The 16,975-nt window shown below is 63.2% G+C and overlaps 6 protein-coding genes across 7 annotated transcripts in view; 3 read left to right on the top strand and 3 right to left on the bottom strand.

Annotated features, from left to right (window-relative positions):
* Positions 1 to 28: 28 nt before the first annotated feature.
* CHLRE_06g273650v5 (uncharacterized protein) lies at positions 29 to 2,570 on the bottom strand. Its single transcript, XM_001696411.2, has 6 exons — positions 1,982 to 2,570; positions 1,721 to 1,829; positions 1,523 to 1,563; positions 1,277 to 1,365; positions 908 to 1,018; positions 29 to 718 (listed from the first exon to the last, which is right to left on the bottom strand). The coding sequence occupies exons 1-6, from the start codon at positions 2,001 to 2,003 to the stop codon at positions 452 to 454; spliced, it is 639 nt and encodes a 212-aa protein (XP_001696463.2). The 5' UTR covers positions 2,004 to 2,570; the 3' UTR covers positions 29 to 451.
* A 135-nt stretch (positions 2,571 to 2,705) lies between these two features.
* CHLRE_06g273600v5 (ribosomal protein S27a) lies at positions 2,706 to 4,001 on the top strand. Its single transcript, XM_001696143.2, has 4 exons — positions 2,706 to 2,766; positions 2,879 to 2,953; positions 3,278 to 3,495; positions 3,649 to 4,001. Exons 1-4 carry the CDS (start codon positions 2,745 to 2,747, stop codon positions 3,880 to 3,882), a joined length of 549 nt encoding a protein of 182 aa, XP_001696195.1. The 5' UTR covers positions 2,706 to 2,744; the 3' UTR covers positions 3,883 to 4,001.
* Positions 4,002 to 4,119: 118 nt separating this feature from the next.
* CHLRE_06g273550v5 (uncharacterized protein) lies at positions 4,120 to 5,660 on the bottom strand. The gene is made up of 3 exons (XM_001696412.2): positions 5,458 to 5,660; positions 5,160 to 5,350; positions 4,120 to 4,980 (listed from the first exon to the last, which is right to left on the bottom strand). Exons 1-3 carry the CDS (start codon positions 5,516 to 5,518, stop codon positions 4,822 to 4,824), a joined length of 411 nt encoding a protein of 136 aa, XP_001696464.1. The 5' UTR covers positions 5,519 to 5,660; the 3' UTR covers positions 4,120 to 4,821.
* Positions 5,661 to 5,780: 120 nt separating this feature from the next.
* Positions 5,781 to 9,011, top strand: CHLRE_06g273500v5 (uncharacterized protein). Of its 2 annotated transcripts, none has more exons than XM_001696144.2 (9): positions 5,781 to 6,083; positions 6,200 to 6,233; positions 6,363 to 6,680; positions 6,818 to 6,962; positions 7,055 to 7,211; positions 7,389 to 7,659; positions 7,839 to 7,988; positions 8,153 to 8,287; positions 8,419 to 9,011. In XM_001696144.2, the coding sequence occupies exons 1-9, from the start codon at positions 6,046 to 6,048 to the stop codon at positions 8,533 to 8,535; spliced, it is 1,365 nt and encodes a 454-aa protein (XP_001696196.2). In that variant the 5' UTR covers positions 5,781 to 6,045; the 3' UTR covers positions 8,536 to 9,011. The 2 variants fall into 2 exon arrangements, with proteins under 2 accessions (XP_001696196.2, XP_042923685.1); XM_043062979.1 differs by having other exon boundaries at positions 5,781 to 6,110.
* A 99-nt stretch (positions 9,012 to 9,110) lies between these two features.
* On the top strand, positions 9,111 to 11,986 carry CHLRE_06g273450v5 (uncharacterized protein). The gene is made up of 8 exons (XM_043062978.1): positions 9,111 to 9,517; positions 9,612 to 9,640; positions 9,748 to 9,918; positions 10,024 to 10,204; positions 10,332 to 10,525; positions 10,689 to 10,839; positions 11,210 to 11,341; positions 11,501 to 11,986. Exons 1-8 carry the CDS (start codon positions 9,365 to 9,367, stop codon positions 11,630 to 11,632), a joined length of 1,143 nt encoding a protein of 380 aa, XP_042923684.1. The 5' UTR covers positions 9,111 to 9,364; the 3' UTR covers positions 11,633 to 11,986.
* Positions 11,987 to 11,988: 2 nt separating this feature from the next.
* Positions 11,989 to 16,975, bottom strand: part of CHLRE_06g273413v5 (uncharacterized protein) — a 7,392-nt gene continuing 2,405 nt past the window's right edge. The window contains exons 8-16 of the mRNA XM_043062977.1: positions 16,290 to 16,435; positions 15,870 to 16,020; positions 15,635 to 15,712; positions 15,190 to 15,339; positions 14,830 to 15,006; positions 14,276 to 14,461; positions 13,903 to 14,020; positions 13,462 to 13,661; positions 11,989 to 13,303 (exon numbers count right to left, since the gene is read on the bottom strand). Of these exons, the coding sequence (XP_042923683.1) occupies positions 12,629 to 13,303; positions 13,462 to 13,661; positions 13,903 to 14,020; positions 14,276 to 14,461; positions 14,830 to 15,006; positions 15,190 to 15,339; positions 15,635 to 15,712; positions 15,870 to 16,020; positions 16,290 to 16,435 (1,881 nt within the window). The 3' untranslated portion in view covers positions 11,989 to 12,628. The remainder of the gene's footprint in view (positions 13,304 to 13,461; positions 13,662 to 13,902; positions 14,021 to 14,275; positions 14,462 to 14,829; positions 15,007 to 15,189; positions 15,340 to 15,634; positions 15,713 to 15,869; positions 16,021 to 16,289; positions 16,436 to 16,975) is intronic.

Raw genomic sequence — 16,975 nt, 5'->3', positions numbered from 1 at the left:
TTAATACGCGTATCGGCGTATTATGGAGAGAGGGTCGCGTACTATGCAACCTGCCTTCGGTACATAACCCCGCGGAAACACGCCCTGGGGCATCCAGGTGTGGCTTTTGCCGAGAAGTCCTACTACAGATGTGGGTCCATGGCCAACTCCACTATATTTTCATGTGGTACGGCTTCCCAGGCTTGACGCATCGTTTAGCGCTCACACACTCCCAAGCTGCAGTTCGACAGGCATTCGGGCTCAGCCTTGAGACAGAGTCCCGCATTCGCTTCACTCCTACTCCTAGGCGTCTAACCTAGCCCAAACACGACCAGCAAGGTCCTGGCCTCCTTATGCCTCATGCATTTATGCCCCTCTTCTGCATTGTATGCAAGTAATGCAACACCCAAGCAGTGATGCTGCGACGCAAGACACCGCCGCCCGCCACCCGCCGCGTGCGGGGCTTCGCTACTCACTCATACTTCGACGCCAGGGCGCGCGCGCGGCGGCCCTCCGCCAGGGCGTAAAACAGCGTGCCATCGAAGCAGCGCCGCACCGCCTCGCGCCCCAGCACCCCCCGCTCGTCCCGCGCCACGCTGTACAGCAGCCCCCACGACACGGCCGAGGCCAGCCAGCCCAGCGGGTCGCCCACACAGCGGTTGGCCGCCAGCAGGCGGCGCACGTCCGCCCAGCTGGCCAGCTGCTCGGCGCCCAGCACCTCCCAGATCTCCTCAAACTTCTGCGGACGGGCAGCGAGGTAAGGGTGGGTGCGGCGAGGGAAGGGTGGGTACCGGCTGTGCGATGCGTGACATGATGCGCAAGTGGGCACGCACGAGGAAGCCATCACATGTTGGCAACCTCGCGGCAGGTGCCAGCCCTCCCTCCATGCGGGCGCGGCCTGAGCACTACGCCCCCCTCCCCGCCCCACCCGCGGGTACATGCGGCCCTCCTCGTCATAGGTGCCGGTGTCGCTGGCGTGGTGCAGGCGGTGGATGTTCTTGAGGTGGATGGCCAGGTAGGGGTGCAGCAGCCAGTTGTCCTGGGCGCGGGAGGGAAGCACAGGGGACCGGGGGCCCGCGATGGTTGGGAGTCGCTTACGTGCCATGGGTTTACATGCAATTGCACGCGGAGGGCGGCTGGCTGTGCATGAGCGTGTGTTGCGTCGTGGATGCGCCAGATGGCCTGACGGGCTACGAGGCACACCACACCGTTCGTGTCAGCCAGTGCCGTGCTGCCAGGCAGCTGCTACTGCTACTGCTACTGCAATTGCTGCGGTTGCCGCTGCTGTGCCGCGCACCTGCGTCATGTACGGCGCCAGCAGTGTGAAGTGCAGCAGCCACACGAACGCCAGGCTCAGCAGCAGCGACATGCCGATCTCGCGGCAGCCTGGCGGTGCATGCGGGAGGGCGGCAGCAGCGGAAGGCAGGGCGGCTTGGAAGGTTGCCGCGGGGCAGGTAACGCCCACACCGTACTCCGCCTGTGTGCTGTGCGCCACCCCTGCTCTGCGCCAAACAGCAGGTGCTCAAGTCTTCAACTTGCTCACCCACATACGTGTCGTACGGGTAGATGCGCCCGTCATTGTCTCTGCAGCATAACACCACAGCCTCAAGTATTGTCAGGCCCAGTTGGCGTCCTCAGTTGTTTCTTCTCCCCCCCTGCCACCGCTCTCCCTTGGGCTTCCCCGCACCCCCAGTCCTACCCAGTCCCAGCTCCAAGACTGCGGAGGCCCCGCCTCGCCCACCTGTCCCAGAACGCGGCGTGCTGCTGCAACACGGTGTAGGTGGGTATGCTCAACCCCTTGCTGCCTTCCGGGTGCTTACTGTCCACAGCCTGATAGGCCCGCGGCACATCTGCGTGGCCATGCAGAGGTAATGGCAGGCGGCACGCAGGCGCGTTATCCACGGCACAGCCGGGGGTCGCGCCTGCTTAGGCGAGCAGCAGATTCCTGCGAGCGGCGGCATCCGCACCCATCAAGCCAGCCTTCGCTGCATACCGTACTCGCCTGGGCGGTAGACCTCGTTCATCGTTGCGTTATTAGCAAGCAGCTCGTTGTGGCGCCGTGACGCGCTGGCAGCAGTAGCAGCAGCTGCACCTAGCTTTAGCAGCAGCCACACAACTGGTCTTCCAGGGCCTGCTGGCTGGCTACAGGTTCTGAAGCTAAGAAACATGAGATTACGTGAGCCGGCAAGCCTTCTTTGGAGAAGTCGCACCCATACGGTGTCAACGCCTCATTGGACACTCCCGCGTCCGGAGGGTCGACCTGGTTCGTGGCCAGAGGGCTGTAGCCCCCTCCCCTCTCTGCCAACCCTGGCCCTCGCGCACGCGAGCTCTACTTCTGCCCCCCACTCAACACCTCAGATGCAGCCAAAGTTTGGGGGCGCCTATAAGCGCCGAGCATAACTTTCCACGCCGCTGACATTGCCGTTCCATGGCGACCACCAGGCATTGAACATAGCTAATGCACCGCACATATCCCGTCATGCAAATGGTCATTTACAGCGACGGGCGCGACTAAGCTCCCGACATATGTTGCATCGCACAAGGTTTTTCAAGCCATAGACAGGGTCGAACCCAGTCCACGAGAGTTACGGACATCATTTTAAGGCCAGACAATTATGTTCAGGGCAGCGCGCTCAGGCAAACTTTCCTCATAGGTCGTACGCGATGAGGCCGGCGGCCGGGTCCTGTTTTGTCGCGTTGCTGCGCCTGGTTCTTTCTCCTACGGTGCAAGGACGGCACTGTAATCACTGCCTAGTACCGTCAGAATGCAGATTTTCGTCCGGACTGGTGAGGCCGCCTTCGCTCTGCAAAATCTCAGCTTCCTCTTGACAATCGTCCTTCTTCTTGCCTTTAGACTTCTCTGACTGATGACTGTTTCTTGCGTTGTTCCTGCGTGCAGACCGGACTCACCTCGTTGAGGTGAGTCCGGCGCAGACCGTCGCCGATGTGAAGGCTGCCGTGGAGGCTCTGCAGGGTGAGTCGACGAGCTGGAATGTTTGGAAGTGCTGGATGTCGTCATGTTTTGGCGCTGGGGGCGGTAGAGCGGTCTAGGGTCGCGGAAGTATGCTGTGAACCGGGCGAGGTCACGCGTGCCTGGGCCTAGGAGACAGCGGGAGGAAGAGCACTGGAGACCTGGTTGCCTGACCCTCAGCGGCGATATCACTGCGCTTGTGGCTTTCTCCTTCCAGCTTTCGGGGCTGGTTTCAGAGTGCGGTTTTGGGAGTGGCCCAAACACACGGCGTGCTTGTTGGGCAGAGCCGGCGACTGACCGCGGTGTTTGTTCGTCGTGCCTGTGCAGGCCTGGAGGCCGGCGAGCAGCGCATCCTGTTCAACGGTGTGCAGCTGGAGGACTCCCAGGTCCTGGCTGAGGCCGGTGTCAGCGATGACAGCACCCTGATGTGCCTGCTGCGCCTGCTGGGTGGTGCCAAGAAGCGCAAGAAGAAGACGTACACCAAGCCCAAGAAGCAGAAGCACAAGCACAAGAAGATCAAGCTCCGGGTGCTGAAGTTCTACAAGGTGCGCGCCTGGCCTGGACTGACTGGGACGGGACGGAATGGTAGAGGCGCTGCGGATTATACACAGGGCTGGCTGCGCGCTCCATCGTGATCCGTGTGGCGGGTGCACGCGCTGACTCCATTCGTCTGTCCCCATGCCCTTGCTACCCTCCAGGTGGACGACTCCGGCAAGGTCCAGCGCCTGCGCAAGCAGTGCCCCAACTGCGGCCCCGGCACGTTCATGGCCACCCACTTCGACCGCGTGTACTGCGGCAAGTGCGCCAACACCTTCGTGTACGAGGGCGGTGCGCCCGCCGGTGCCCCCAAGAAGTCGGGCGGCGCCGCCGCTGCCGCTGCCCCCGCCCCCGCTGCCGAGGCCGGCGGCAAGGGCAAGAAGGGCAAGAAGTAAATGGCTGGCCCCACCGTTGCGTGCGCGCCCGCGGTGCGCTGCGCGGTCGGCAGCTTGGGTGTGGCATCCGGTGCGGCTTGTCCCGCCGGCATGTAGCTCTTATGTAACGGGCTGTCTGTACTCACTTGTGTCCAACCGCCTCTCTGGATGTCTGGTTCATGACCAACAGCTAAGCAAAGAAGCAGCTGGGACACCAGGCGGACGCTGACAATGGAGTGGGCAGCCGACGCAGCAGAGGGGGGACTGCGAGTTATACGGTATTAGGCTGGGCTGGCAGGTCCGGTAGACGGTAATGCGAGCACACAAGCCGTGGGAGAAGGTTGCGTCAGGAAGTCCAAGCAGGTTCTGTTCGGTGCGATACACACCAAACCGTGCGCCTCAGGAGTTAGAGAGACACTCGACGAGTCGACGCCAGTTCACGACTCACGCCAAACAACACGACTCACGCCAAACAATCTCAACTGAACCGCCGACAGACTAGCTAGCAGGCACAATCAGCAGGCAGGCATGCAAGCAGCATCGCATCATGCCGCCGTCCCTGCATACAGAGCACCGTCTAGGTATGTCTGGGCCCCTGATAAGAGCTGTTCTAGCCCTGGCGTCCTCCTGCAGTTGCACCTCAGCCCTGCAATCGCACACCCTGCCCTGCCCTTCTACACGGCTGCACCATCCTCGCCAGCTGTAGAGCCGCTTCGCTGCGCGCCTCCGTACCTCCGCACTCCAATGAACATGGGCCAAGCCGCGAGTGTCCCTCGGCCATCAGCTACACACGGTAACCGAACCGCGTCATTGGCCACAACCGCAACAGTGTATGTACCGCCCGTGCCCTTCACCTCCAGCGACCAGCGTGCCTTTACACTCGCCTGCTCTCCTATGCAATTGAAACAACTCAAGTATGCGCTAGCCTAGCCCTTCGCTCCCGCCACCTCATACCACTATCTACTTTTTGGGAGCTGACTCGCGGTCCTTGGACGGGGGCGCCTCCCGCTGGTCGGGAGTGCCTTGCTGCCCGGGCTTCTCCTTGGGGTTCCCCGCGGGGATGTCATCCGGCCGCCGCTCCGGCAGCCTGGGGGCGTTGGGCAGCTCCTTGGGCGTCTCCTACGCAGTATACAAGTTCACCAAGGGTGTCACTGGGGGTGTGCCTACTGCGCGTGGTACGGTATGGGCACCGCAAACCCAGCGGCCGGCGCCAGGCCTGCGGATGTGAGGTCCCTGCTGTCCTGGGTGCCACCATGCACAAACCCGAGACCTGTGCCATCCAAAGGCGCCCAGCGCACCGGTAGCTCAGCAGGACGAAACTCTGGCGTCACCGGAGCGTAAATGGGGGAGTCCTGGCGCCCCGGCGTGATGGAGGGCTGAATCGGCGTGGGAATGTACGAGGGCTTGATGAAGTCCGCGTCACGGTCGGGGGTGGGCCGGGTCCACACGGCCACAGGCCGCACAGCAGAGGCCACCACAGCTTGCCGGGCTGAAGGACAGCGAACAGCAGATTCAGTCAGGCGACAGGCCACAGGCAGCAGGCCAGGTGCCTAGTCTTCCCGTGGACCCTCCACGCCATCCTGCCACGAAACCTACACTGAGCTCGCGTCGAGACTCCCTGAGTACGCGACGAGCAAATTGAGGCCAGCGAAGCCATGGTTGTCCTACGTAAGAAGGTCCTAGAAGGAGCGGTGGGATAGCAGTGAGCTCTGGCACAGAATCTCCGCGAGATGTCGGGAGTTGCTCTGATACACGCTATCGTCGAGTGGCGTGTGCGTAATTGAGTGCCTATGTTTCACAGCAGTTTCATATTAAAGCGTTCTTTGGTAGGCTTTGGCAGCGAGAGGGGCCGGGGTTGGGCGGGATTGGGGCCCATGCAGCAAACCTTAACGGAGAACTCCTAGCCCTCTTAAGTTTAGCCTGGTGCAGATATTTATTGCAAGCACATCGCTTGTAGCTTACGACTGACAGCTCTGAAGCAGAAGAAACGTGTGTTATTTTTGCAACTTCTTTGGTCTGTTGCAGCGGGCTTACTTTACCCTCCCTTGACTAGCTCGATCTATGACATACAAGCTGTAGACTTGCCTTGCAAAAATTGAGGAGGAAACATCACGCAAAACTGTGGATCAGGTGTTGGGATTAGAGCAAGAATCGGCGCCAGGCACAGAAGAGCTAACTGAGGAGATGAAGCGCCCTGACACCTTGGGTGACAGGATATGGCGGTCAGTCGATAAGAGCGTGGACCAGAGGTGAAGCTGCGGGCCTCGGCACCGTCTGGGACCCCCAGTCCCAGCATGGCCATACTGACAACAGGACTGCGTATTTGTGCGGGGCGCAGGTACCGCGGCGTGCTGCTGGTGGTGTCCATCCCGGTGAGCCGCTGGGGGCGAAGTGACAGACCAGCCGCCTGTGCGCTGGCGTGGAGGCACGGCAGGGTGGCAGGGGTGGACAGCGCCACAGCCACCACTTCACTGCCTGCCCTGTGTCTGCGCGCCGCACAGGTAATTCTAATCCTGGCGGTCATCACGCTGGTGCCACGTTCAACGCCTTTCCACGCGGAGCGCACCCACACGCTGAAGGAGCTGCGCCATACAGGCGCGGCGCCAAAGTTCGCGATTGTGTTTGATGCGGGCAGCACAGGCAGCCGCATCCACGTGTTCAAGTTTGAGCAGGCCGGCGGAGAGCTCAAGCTCATTAGCGACACCTTTGAGCAGCTGAAGCCCGGGTTGAGCTCCTTCGCGGACTCCCCCGAGAAGGCGGCCGCCTCCCTGCAGCCACTAATTGACACCGCGCTGAAGACGGTGCCCCAGAACTTGCAGGTAGATGGGCACTCGCGTCGGCGGGTGTCAGGTCCTGTCGTGCACGCCTGGTGACTTGTTTCAGGTTACCAACAGAACGTGACTGTCGGCGGTGCGCAACGGCTGACACCTACCTGCCTGCCTCTGTCTGTCCGCAGAGCTCCACTCCCATCTCCCTCAAAGCCACGGCCGGCCTGCGCCTGCTGCCCGGTGATAAGGCTGACAATATCCTGAAGGCCGTGGAGGCGCTGCTGCGGAAGCAGCCCTTTAAGCTTGCCCCTGGGGGCGTGGCCATCATGGACGGTGGGTGCGGGCCCGCGTGCGACCCACAGCAACCCAGATGGAAACGCCTGCCTGAAGGCTAACCCGATGTGGGTTTGCTCACACGCGTACAGGCAAGGACGAGGGTGCGTTCGCCTGGCTGACGCTCAACTACCTCCTTGGCCGCCTGTCTGGGCCGGTGGGCAAGACCGTGGCTGCCATTGACATGGGTGGCGGCTCGATTCAGGAGGCGTTTGCGCTGGAGGACACGAATGCAAAACTGGCGCCCACGTGAGTGGCCAGCAGCATCTGGGTCAGCTACCAGGCTAAGCGTAGCATGGCGGACTGGCAACATGAGTACGTGCAGGGCGCGTAAGGGTCTGTCGTTACCACCTCCAAGTCCCCTTAGAGCGCCAGTGATTGGAAGGGGTTGTGTTGCGTGCCATGTGTACAATGCGGCTCCTGCAGGGACTACGTTGTTCAGCTGCACGGAGGCGGCAAGACCTTCAACGTGTACGTGCACTCGTACCTGGGCTACGGCCTCATGGCCGGCCGCGCCAAGCTGATTGATGCCGGCGAGAAGGGCAAGCCGCACAGCTGCATCCATGAGGGCGCTGCCGGCACGTACGCCTACGCGGGCAAGGAGTACACCTTCTCGGGCGGCGAGACGGACTTCGATGCGTGCGCCGAGATCGGCGGCAGCGCGCTGCAAGCCAACTTGACCTGCGGCACCAAGCCGGTGAGGCCTGGCGGCTGGCTTGGAGTTGGCAGTTAATAAGCAGGGGCCGCTGATGTGCGCCACGGTTGTGTGGCGGGGAGAGATGGTTGGGCGGGCGGCCACGGCAGACAATTCGACTTGTGCCCACTCACACGTGCCACTCACACTGTCCGGCTTTTGTCTACCCCCTCCACCTGCAGCAAACGGAGTGCTCTTTCAACGGTGCGTGGCGTGGCAACGGCCTAAGCAAGGGCCGTGACTACTTTGTGTCGTCGTATTTCTGGGACCGCGCCTCCGAGACCGGCATTATTGAGGATGAGCAGGCGGCTATGTGGGAGGTCACCGCGCGGGTGAGTTTGTGCATCGTGTATTCGTGTGGCGCTTGGGCACGTCGCTTGAACATCTGCAGTCCTGCAGATAGCTACGCCCTCTTGCATTGCCGTATCCGCATGTTATGTTGCCCTTCTGCGAACTGCGTGCGTCACCCTGGATTGCCGCGTGTCGCTGTCTGCAGGACTTTGCTGACAAGGCCGATGAGGTCTGCGTCCAGTCCGTGGACGACATTGGCAAGGTGTATAAGAAGGTGCAGGGCGAGAACACCAAGTTCCTGTGCTTGGACCTGACCTACTGCCACGTCATGCTGACCCAGGTGCGCACCTGAAACAAGCTGCCGCCCGCTCGCGTAACTACTACAAATGCCCCCACCGTGTGGATGGGGACGGGCACCGCACCACCTGCTCTCACTGGCGCCCGCGTGTGGCCGTGCTCGCTTGCATGCAGGGCTTCAAGCTGGACGAGAAGATGAAGCTGACGCTGGTGAAGCAGGTGGAATACAACGGACAGCGCATTGAGGCGGCGTGGCCCCTGGGCGCTGCCATTAACGACCTCTCCTCGTGAACCGAGATGAGCGCGGATGAGCAGACTGAGTTGTGAGCGTGATCCGCGCAAAGCACGCAACAGTGAGCGGGATGCATAAGTATCTTGACCGCGTGATCGTACATGTGTACACTCCGTGTGAAGATGATGTTTGAAGAGTTGTGCCTAGCGTAAGGGGTTCGATGGGCTACACAGAGAGTTGGTGCGGGTGACAGCCGTAAGAACAGAGCGGCGGCGAACACCGAGCAAGGTGCTGAGATACGAGCATTCGTTGGTGTCAAGCGGTAGAAACACAATAGAACTTGAGGAAGATGTTGGAGGGATTCTATGGGCGGCGAGAGTGGGCGCTCACGCAGAGCCCTCCATTGGTGGCGTGCTGTAGTGCTGGGGATGCGCAGGGATGTGGCGGGTCGAGAAGGACCGGCTCGGCCCCTGTGGTAGCATGGCGATAGACTCATTCATCAAGCGCTCGAAAGAACCTGTAAACTCGGGAACGACTGGTCGACGAGCAGCCTCGCACGGGAAGAAGAAGCGTGATCGCGGCCTTTGCGGCTGATTCCGGGCTCACAGCTTCATCGCTCATCATAAACGAGAAAACATTTCATCATCATTTTACTCTTAACACACAGCAAGATCACAACTAGCGGCCTACTAGACACGAGCTGGCGAGGACAGCCCTTACCCAGGAACGCTGATTCATTGATTTCCATTGTGTACTCTTCTCATAGAAATCTACTTGGGTTAGTTCTTGCAACACGACACCTTGTTTGCCCACCCCTTGAGGAAGGGTCAACAACAGTCAAAGCGAACGACTCGTCGCTCCTTCCACGCCGGAGTTTCCATAAACACAATGACATCTTCGGGGTTAAATCTAACCCAGCTTAAAGCCAGACTGAACCGGCTCGGCGTAGATGTGCGAGGCGGTGGCGCCACCGAAGGCGCTCCATTGAGCCCTCCACCTGCTGCAATTCCTCGCTCAGCGGCACGAAGCCCAGCTCCCCAGGTACATACTCTAAGCTTGCGTCATGGCAAGCAAGGATCACTAACAAGATTGGGGGGCAGTGTGCTAACCCTACTCCGTTGGGTTCGTGGCGCAGGATGGTGCGGACCCAATCGCGCACGAGAGGTGGGGGTCTTGCGGGGGTTGCTGCAACTACTGTTGCGCCAGTCCATGTGGCGGGAGAGCTGATGGAGGTAGCCGTTCATGTTTGCCGGGTGCACTCCTGGCTGCAGGGGACGCAAGGGTATGGCGGACCTGTTCGAGCGGATAAACCGGGTGGAGCGGGCGATGAACAGCGCAGAGGCGCAAGGCAGCGCCATCCAGCAGGCATTGAATGAGGACTTTGGGAAACTGGCCGTTGCGGCCGCGGAGGCCGATGCAGCACGCAGCCCAAAGCCTGACCGGTGCGCCAAGGGGCTTGGGGTTCAGGTGCATTCAGGGCTAGCCCCAGGAGGGCACGCTCAGGTCGGCGTGAAGCGTCCATGACAGTTGCCGTGTGCTGCTAACAGGATAAAGAAGCCCAAGTCGGCCGCCAAGGGTGCACGGCCGTCAGGGCTGCTGCCCGGGCCGAAGGGCCTGAGCGCCGCAGTTCGTAGCGTAGACCACATGCGCAGCATCCCCGCCCACACGCCGCTGTCCAGCGTGCTGGCGCAATTCAAGGAGGCGGAGACGGCATGGGCGCACGAGAAGGTACGGTAGTACAGTGACACGCACCTCTCCCGCCCGCTATTCCCTGCCTCTCTAGCCAGCTTCCCCCACTACGCTTTCACACCGCTTCAATGCCCACTTCCCTCTCGCGCCCCCTCATCGCGAGTAGGCGCGGCTGCGGCGTGAGGCGATCGAGGAGCGCAAGCGCGCTAACAAGCTGGAGCTCGACTACAAGCGGCTGCAGCGTGTGAACGAGCACCAGATGCTGGACGTCAAGGCGCTCAAGACGGCGCTCAAGAGCCGCGACAGCCAGCTGGAGAACGCCTCGGAGCGGATACGCGAGCTGGACGTGGCGCTGCAGCGGTGGGAACTAGGCAGTGGGTTGGAGCGCTGGAGTGGGGTGGGCTTGGGGAGTGGGAGGCAATGCGTGTGTCTGTGGCGTGTGTGCGAGTGCCTACCGTAAGCGGCTAGGCGCCTGTGGCTGAGCAGATACGGTAGCTCACTTGCCGATCGTTGCCTGCCACAGGACGCAGGAGGAGTCGGCACTTGCCATCGCCAGCCTGAACGCCGAGCGGGACGACCTGAAGGGGCTGCTGCTGGCGGCGCTGCAGCGTCTGGAGGCGGTGGACGAGCTGGTGCAGCGGGCGGACATCAGCTCGGCCATGATGGAGGACAAGGCACGTGGGGGAGGGGGGAGAGCGTGGGGAGCGAGTGGGAGGCGCGGCGCGGCTGGTTGGGCGGCAGGGTGGGCGCAGGACTGCGCTGTCAGGCAGCATCGTAAAGCCAACTTGACCACTGCAGCTTGAGGACGTCTATCCGGGAGATGAATGCGGATGTTACAGAGGGGACAGTCCCAGCACCCGAAGACGCCGAGCCATCACATGCTATCAGGGCCCAACTTGACTCCACCAACCCCGACTTTGCTGCAAACCCTCCCGCGGGCAAAGTCCGTGTGACTCCGCGCACAGTGAGTCCTAGCCAAGCCTCAACCCGGGAGATGGGGCAAAATTCCGGACTCGGCCCGTGTGCATGGTCATGTGTGTGCAGATGCGGCTGCTGGAGGAAGAGCGCAGCAAGGCGCTGGACGCCGCCGCGCGGGCGCGCACCGAGGTGGCGGAGCTGGCGGAGAGCCGCCGCAAGCTGCAGTGGCAGTCCAAGCTTCTGGAGAAGATGTCCGAGGTGCGTGACTGCGCGCGCTCATGCACCGTGTTGTCCTTTGCCACAGCTCGCAACGCGCAAGCCCATGCACCATAAGCACCGCAATCGAGGGCCCGCCTCCACCTCCAGGCTGACCCCGCCCGCCACGCGCCGGCCTCCGCGCCTGCTGCTTGCCCGCAGGTCCAGCTGAAGCACAACAAGCGCAAGAGCGAGGCCATCCGGCGGCTGCTGAGTGTGGACCAGGAGGGCGGCGGCCCCTCCGCCGCCGAGCTGGCCGCCGCGGACTCGGAGCTGCTGGACGACGACCTGTGAGCAGCTGGAGGGGCAGCAGCGGCAGGAAGGGAGGAGAGGGAGAACGGTAAAAGTGCATGGACAGACGGAAACATGTGTTGGGTGGCGGCAACCCGAGGGGAAGGAGCCGAGTATGGGAGGCCATGTAGGGCAGGAGGGCAATCCTGATGAATGCACGCTGCCGAGCTGGTTGACATGGGCCACGGCTTTGCCCGCACGTACCGAACTGTGCGTGTGCATCGGTGATTGTCACACACCTGTGTGCTAGGCCCCGTGTACACGCCCGCTTGCGCAATCGCTCGCGGTAGGAGTTTCGGATGCACAGAGGGTTTGTGCTGTACAATGTGGGACGTACTTGGGGGGTTGGTGAGACTGAGGCCACGGTAGGGTCCTTTCGGGCACGTTCCCAGGCTTGCGGCGAGTGCTGTTGAAGCGGCAGATCGCTGCTGTTGCGCCGTGCGTCAGGCAATAGTTACCAATCATAAGTGGGTGGTGCTCATCAGTACCACCTTCAGGGCAACGGCCGTGTGCGTAACAGAGCCGCATCCCGGGTGCTGTAAACCAGTGTAAACAGGTTGGATCGCACACGTGCTCGTGTCCCGCGTACGCACGCGCAATCCTCGACCGCTACAGTCCAGGGCTTGACGCATGGATGCAACGCACGATCACCTGCCACTACCGTGCATCCCTCGCCATCCCGTTGCCTGTGCGCAGCGCCCTTGAGCACGCCCGCAGCCTTGCAAGCAAAATGAAGCGACCCGAATCATACAGATCGAGCTTCAGTCCGGAGCTATCGTACCCAAGCGCGTGAACAGACCACCTCCTACATCCTAGACTTTTCCCGGCCGGCCGGCCCCATCTGTTCGCCTCCTGAAACCACCGAGTACCGGAGACAAGATATCCGACCGAAGACAAACATGAGGGCGCTAAAACATTCTGCGCCCCAAAACGCTCCCGCAATCAACGGCAAAACTCACATCCATCGGCACAAGCAAGTTTGTGTCAGCCCCGCCCGAATCACTTCTTCTGCTTCTTTGCCGCGGGCGCCGGCTTGGCGGCGGGCGCCGCCGCGGCTTTCCCTTTCCCGGCCGCACCGCCATCCGCCGCCTTGCCCTTGCCCTTGCCTGCCGCCGCCGCACCATTCGTCGTTGGCGCCGCTGCTGCTGCTGCGCCCGCCGCCGCCACGGCCTTACCCCCGCCCGCCGCCTTCTTTCCACCCGCCTCCGTTTGCCCGCCAGCGGCGGGTTTGCTGCTGGATGGCCCTACCGCCACCGCCGCCGCACCTGCGCCCTGCTTCCCCTTCCCTGCCTGCTTGGCCGCCCGCTCCTCTTCAAGCTCCTTCATGGCTTGGCGGTACAGCTTGCTGTCCTTCTTCTTCGCGCTGCCCTCGCCCGCCTCCGCTGCGTCCGCGCCCGCCGCCGGCGCCGCAGCCGCCGCGCCCCGCCCACTCGTCCCGGCGCCCTTGCCCGCCGCCGCGCGGCCGCCGTCCTCCTTCTCTTCCTCCTCCTTCTTGCCCTTGGCGCCCTTCTTCCCGCCTTTGCCGGCCGCTGCCCCCGCCCCCGCCGCCGCCGCGCCCTTCTTCTGCATGGCCGCCTTGAGCTGCGCCATCTCCGCCTCCATGTCCTCCGCCTCCGCCTGGTCCAGCTCTTCGACCTTCTTGGCCGGCACGCGCGCCGCGCCCTTGGGGTGCGACTGCGGGTGCGTCGAAAAGGCGCCGCAACAAAGAGAGGCAGCCATGGGTGATCAGCAGGTTCGATGCGACATGCCTACGCAACTGCCACGTCTGCGCCCAGCGTAAGGACCCACACGCACCACATGCCGCTCCCTCATTTGCTGATGTGTTCCCTTACCTTGGGCTTGCTGACGGGGATGACAACGGGCTTGGGCCCGGACGGGGCCTTCTTGCCGCCGCCGGCCTTGGCCGCCTGGCCGCCCTCCTCGTCGCCGCTGCCCGAGCCGCCGGCCTCCGCGTCCTCATCCTCCTCGTCCTCCTCGTCCTTGTCCTTCTTGATGTCGTTGGACAGCTTCTTCAGCTTGCACACGAAGAAGCCTGGGGTGGCGGCGTGAAGGCGCACGCAGAGCACAAGCTGTTGGGAGAACAAGGCACCCACGGAGCAGCTGCCAAAGCCCGCATGTACAACACAGCTGGCCCATCGTATCCGTAACACGGAGCCCGACAGCCCCTAGCCCTAGCAGCGGGTTTCCTGTCCGCAACCGCCGCGGAGTGGCTGCGCGGCACTGGCTCCCTCAAGCCTCCTCCTCAGCCCCCAGCCTCCTCAGCACCGGCTCACCGTCTAGGTTGTGCGCGTGCGGGTAGAAGCGGCGCGCGTGCTTGAGCGAGGGGTGGAAGCGGAAGTCGCGGTAGCGGATGAAGCCCTCGCGCCCGAACTCCAGGCCGGTGGGCACCACCTGGGGGGTTGGGGCAGCGCGTGTGACAGGGCGGGGCGGGGCGGGTGACACGGCGTCAGAGGCCACAGAGGCGCGGCAGGTGTGGCCGTGCAGGCGCAGGTGTAGCCACCGGTCAGCGCCAAAACGCGAGGCCGGCACACAGAACATGAACCGGCGCACCCGTCTGTACGCCTACGATGGCATGAGGGCATCAGCCCCCTCCGCTCCCTCCCTGGCCCCCCCTTTACCGGCCCGGTCCCTCGCGCGCGAGCGCACCTTGACGTTGCGCTTGCGCAGCGCGTAGTTGACCACCGCCTCGTCCTCCTCCACGCACACGGAGCAGGTGGAGTAGACCACGTAGCCGCCGGTGGTGCTGTTGGCGTCCACCAGGTCAATGGCCGCCAGCAGCAGCTGCTTCTGCAGGTGGCCGCAGCGCCAGATGTCCTGCTGCGACTTGGAGGTCTGTGGCGGGCGGCAAGGCAGGCGGCAGGCAGCGGGGAGGCAAAGGTGAGGCAGGCGCAGGCGCAGACGGGTTGCAGTGTTGAGGAAAAGAGAAAGGCAGAGCACCAGGCAAAGCGGTTGGGCCGGCGGGGTAGCAGTTCATGTGGAGAACGGAGTGGTGCCGAGTGGGGGTTACAGCGATGGTATACTGATAAGGAGCACATGTGTCTGGGGGTTACATTCATGATTAATTATGGGGGTGGGGCGGCGAAGACGCTGGCGTATGGGGTGTGCACCGTGCAGGTACTCGCTGATGGATGTGAGCCGTGTGGAGCAGCTAGCCCCTGCCCCTGCCCCTGCCCCTGCCCCTGCCCCCCTCCCTGGCGCACCTTGACGGAGGGGTCCTTGGACACCACGCCGGTGCCGGAGCAGGGCGCGTCCAGCAGCACGCGGTCCACGCTGCGCTGCCCCAGCACCTGCGGCAGCTCCTTGCCGTCGTAGTTGCACACCACGGTGTTGGTGACGCCCAGCCGCGTCAGGTTGCCGGTGATGGACTTGAGCCGGTCCTGTCAGCGGTTCGATGTGTTGCGGTGATGATTGTTATTGAGTGATGTTGTGTTGAGATGGTGAGAGAGCTTGTGGATGTGACGTGCTGTATTGTGTGGACCTCTGATATCCGTATGGGGTCGCCCTCCCGCCCAAGCCTCAGCAGCCGCCCCTCTCCCACTGCAACCCCAGCCCCGGCCCACCTTGTTGATCTCGTTTGCGAACACGGTGCCTGTGTTGCGCATGAGCGCAGCGATGTAGGTGGTCTTGCCACCGGGCGCTGCAGCCATGTCCACCACCGTCTCCTCGGGCTGGGGGGCCAGAGCCATCACGGGCATGAAGGAGGAGGCGCCCTGTGGGTGGGTGGGAGGTGGGGTTAAGGGTTTGGGGCTTGGTTGTTGCATACTCAGAAGAGAGTGAAACGCCCAGTACGGCGGTAACAAAGATGGTCGAGGTGAGGGGTCCCACGTCGCTGACTGAGGCTTCATCCCCGCCGCCGCCGCAGCCGGTGCCCGGCTCGCTCATGTTAAGGCCAAGCTGGCCAACCCTCCTCCGCGCTGTGTGGGCTGGTTCTGGGTCTTGGTTTGGTTGGGATCGGGATGAAGTTGGGAATGGAATAAACTGCCAGCCCCACCCCTTGCGCCTCACCTGCAGCATGTAGTGTCCCGCCATGTACTCGGGCGTGGCGCCGATGGGCACCTTGGTCTCGTACACCACCAGCCCCACCTGGGGGCATAAAGACAGAACACGGACCACCTGGTAAGTCTTTGCACGCTACCGACTACTACCCATTTTGGGGCCCCGCAAACCCTTCGCGCCCCTCGGCCATCCCATCCGCCATCCGCCCGCCCATCCCGCGCCCATCCCGCCCTCCCCGCCCCACCTTGCTCCAGGGCCCAATGGGGTCCAGGCTGACTCCGCGCTGGATGAGCGCCGCCGCCAGCTCGCGCCGCCGCGTCTTGAGCGTGTTGGTGCGCAGCGTCACGGGCCGCGGCACCTCGTTCGCTTCCATCAGCTCCAAGGCCTCAGCCACGCTGCGTGTACGGCGGCGTGTGTGCCATGTCAGGCGGTGTCGTACACCCACACTCCCCATCCGCGATCCTGCAGCCCCACCCCGCCCACACCTTCTCCACGACTTCGCGACTCACAATACAGCTGCACCACCACACTCATGCAGCGGGCCCCCCCCCCAACCCGCAACACCTGCCGCCCACCCAGCCAACCCCGCAAACCCCACCCCACCCGCTGCACCCCACTGCACACACCCTCTCTCGCCCGCCCGCCCGCCCGGCCCCCCACTCACCTGAACATGTTGAGGTACATGTCGATCATGAACTCGTTGTAGCCGTAGTAGGTGGCCAGGTCGCGCTTCAGCTGCGCCAGGTACTCGGTGCGGCTGCGGCCCGCCTCGCGCCGCTCGCCAAACTTCTCCAGCACGGCCACCGTGGCCTGCGTGCGTGCATGTGTGTGGGGCGGGTGAGGCGCAGCCGGGGCTTTACACCGTGTCGCCCACAATGGCCTCAAGCCGCCCGCCAACCTGCCACGCGGCCCCACGCCCTTCACGTCGCAGCCGTCTGCCCCTGGTGTGTGGCATGCCTACGGTAGTGTTGGCTGGTCTGTGGTCTGGTCTGGGTCGAGCCGTCCCGGCCTGTGCTCATGGCAAATCTCTTGCTAGCTCCATTTCATTCCACCACCCCGCCCTCTTGCCGCTCAGCCTGTCCTGCAAAGCAGGCGTCCAGCATCCGCCCTGTCGCCTTTCCCACAAGGCTCCTGCATCTCAACCCTGCCCCTCCGCTGCCCCGCATTCCCCTGCGCCTCCACCGGCCCCACCCCCACCCGCTCCTCCCTCCATCTGGTTACAAACACCTTCCCTCCCCGCTCCCGCCTCCCCTCCAACTCCGCCTCCCCGCGTTTGGAACAAACTACCCCTTCTGCCCCCTCCCTCCACCCCCGCCCCGCCTCCCTCCTCCCTCCTCCCTCCCCCTCCCC

This window comes from Chlamydomonas reinhardtii, chromosome 6 (genome assembly GCF_000002595.2).
Source record: "Chlamydomonas reinhardtii strain CC-503 cw92 mt+ chromosome 6, whole genome shotgun sequence".
Classification (NCBI taxonomy): domain Eukaryota; kingdom Viridiplantae; phylum Chlorophyta; class Chlorophyceae; order Chlamydomonadales; family Chlamydomonadaceae; genus Chlamydomonas; species Chlamydomonas reinhardtii.
Note: the sequence above shows the minus strand (reverse complement) of the source record. Positions and strands in the feature narration are given on the sequence as shown.

What these genes read in the sequence shown, in the direction of transcription:
- CHLRE_06g273600v5 (XM_001696143.2), top strand. Translation starts at nt 2,745, where the DNA reads ATGCAGATTTTCGTCCGGACTG. An exon ending in GCAGATTTTCGTCCGGACTG is followed by an intron (nt 2,767 to 2,878) that starts GTGAGGCCGCCT and finishes TCCTGCGTGCAG; the next exon opens with ACCGGACTCACCTCGTTGAG. An exon ending in GGGTGCTGAAGTTCTACAAG is followed by an intron (nt 3,496 to 3,648) that starts GTGCGCGCCTGG and finishes GCTACCCTCCAG; the next exon opens with GTGGACGACTCCGGCAAGGT.
- CHLRE_06g273450v5 (XM_043062978.1), top strand. Translation starts at nt 9,365, where the DNA reads ATGACATCTTCGGGGTTAAATCTAACCCAGCTTAAAGCCAGACTGAAC. An exon ending in CGCAGCCCAAAGCCTGACCG is followed by an intron (nt 9,919 to 10,023) that starts GTGCGCCAAGGG and finishes TGCTGCTAACAG; the next exon opens with GATAAAGAAGCCCAAGTCGG. An exon ending in TTCTGGAGAAGATGTCCGAG is followed by an intron (nt 11,342 to 11,500) that starts GTGCGTGACTGC and finishes GCTTGCCCGCAG; the next exon opens with GTCCAGCTGAAGCACAACAA.
- CHLRE_06g273550v5 (XM_001696412.2), bottom strand. Translation starts at nt 5,518, where the DNA reads ATGGCTTCGCTGGCCTCAATTTGCTCGTCGCGTACTCAGGGAGTCTCG. An exon ending in AGTCTCGACGCGAGCTCAGT is followed by an intron (nt 5,351 to 5,457) that starts GTAGGTTTCGTG and finishes GCTGTCCTTCAG; the next exon opens with CCCGGCAAGCTGTGGTGGCC. An exon ending in TTCGTCCTGCTGAGCTACCG is followed by an intron (nt 4,981 to 5,159) that starts GTGCGCTGGGCG and finishes TATACTGCGTAG; the next exon opens with GAGACGCCCAAGGAGCTGCC.
- CHLRE_06g273650v5 (XM_001696411.2), bottom strand. Translation starts at nt 2,003, where the DNA reads ATGAACGAGGTCTACCGCCCAG. An exon ending in GAACGAGGTCTACCGCCCAG is followed by an intron (nt 1,830 to 1,981) that starts GCGAGTACGGTA and finishes ATGGCCACGCAG; the next exon opens with ATGTGCCGCGGGCCTATCAG. An exon ending in TGGCGCCGTACATGACGCAG is followed by an intron (nt 1,019 to 1,276) that starts GTGCGCGGCACA and finishes TCCCGCGCCCAG; the next exon opens with GACAACTGGCTGCTGCACCC.
- CHLRE_06g273500v5 (XM_043062979.1), top strand. Translation starts at nt 6,046, where the DNA reads ATGAAGCGCCCTGACACCTTGGGTGACAGGATATGGCGGTCAGTCGAT. An exon ending in GATAAGAGCGTGGACCAGAG is followed by an intron (nt 6,111 to 6,199) that starts GTGAAGCTGCGG and finishes TGCGGGGCGCAG; the next exon opens with GTACCGCGGCGTGCTGCTGG. An exon ending in TGTGGGAGGTCACCGCGCGG is followed by an intron (nt 7,989 to 8,152) that starts GTGAGTTTGTGC and finishes CGCTGTCTGCAG; the next exon opens with GACTTTGCTGACAAGGCCGA.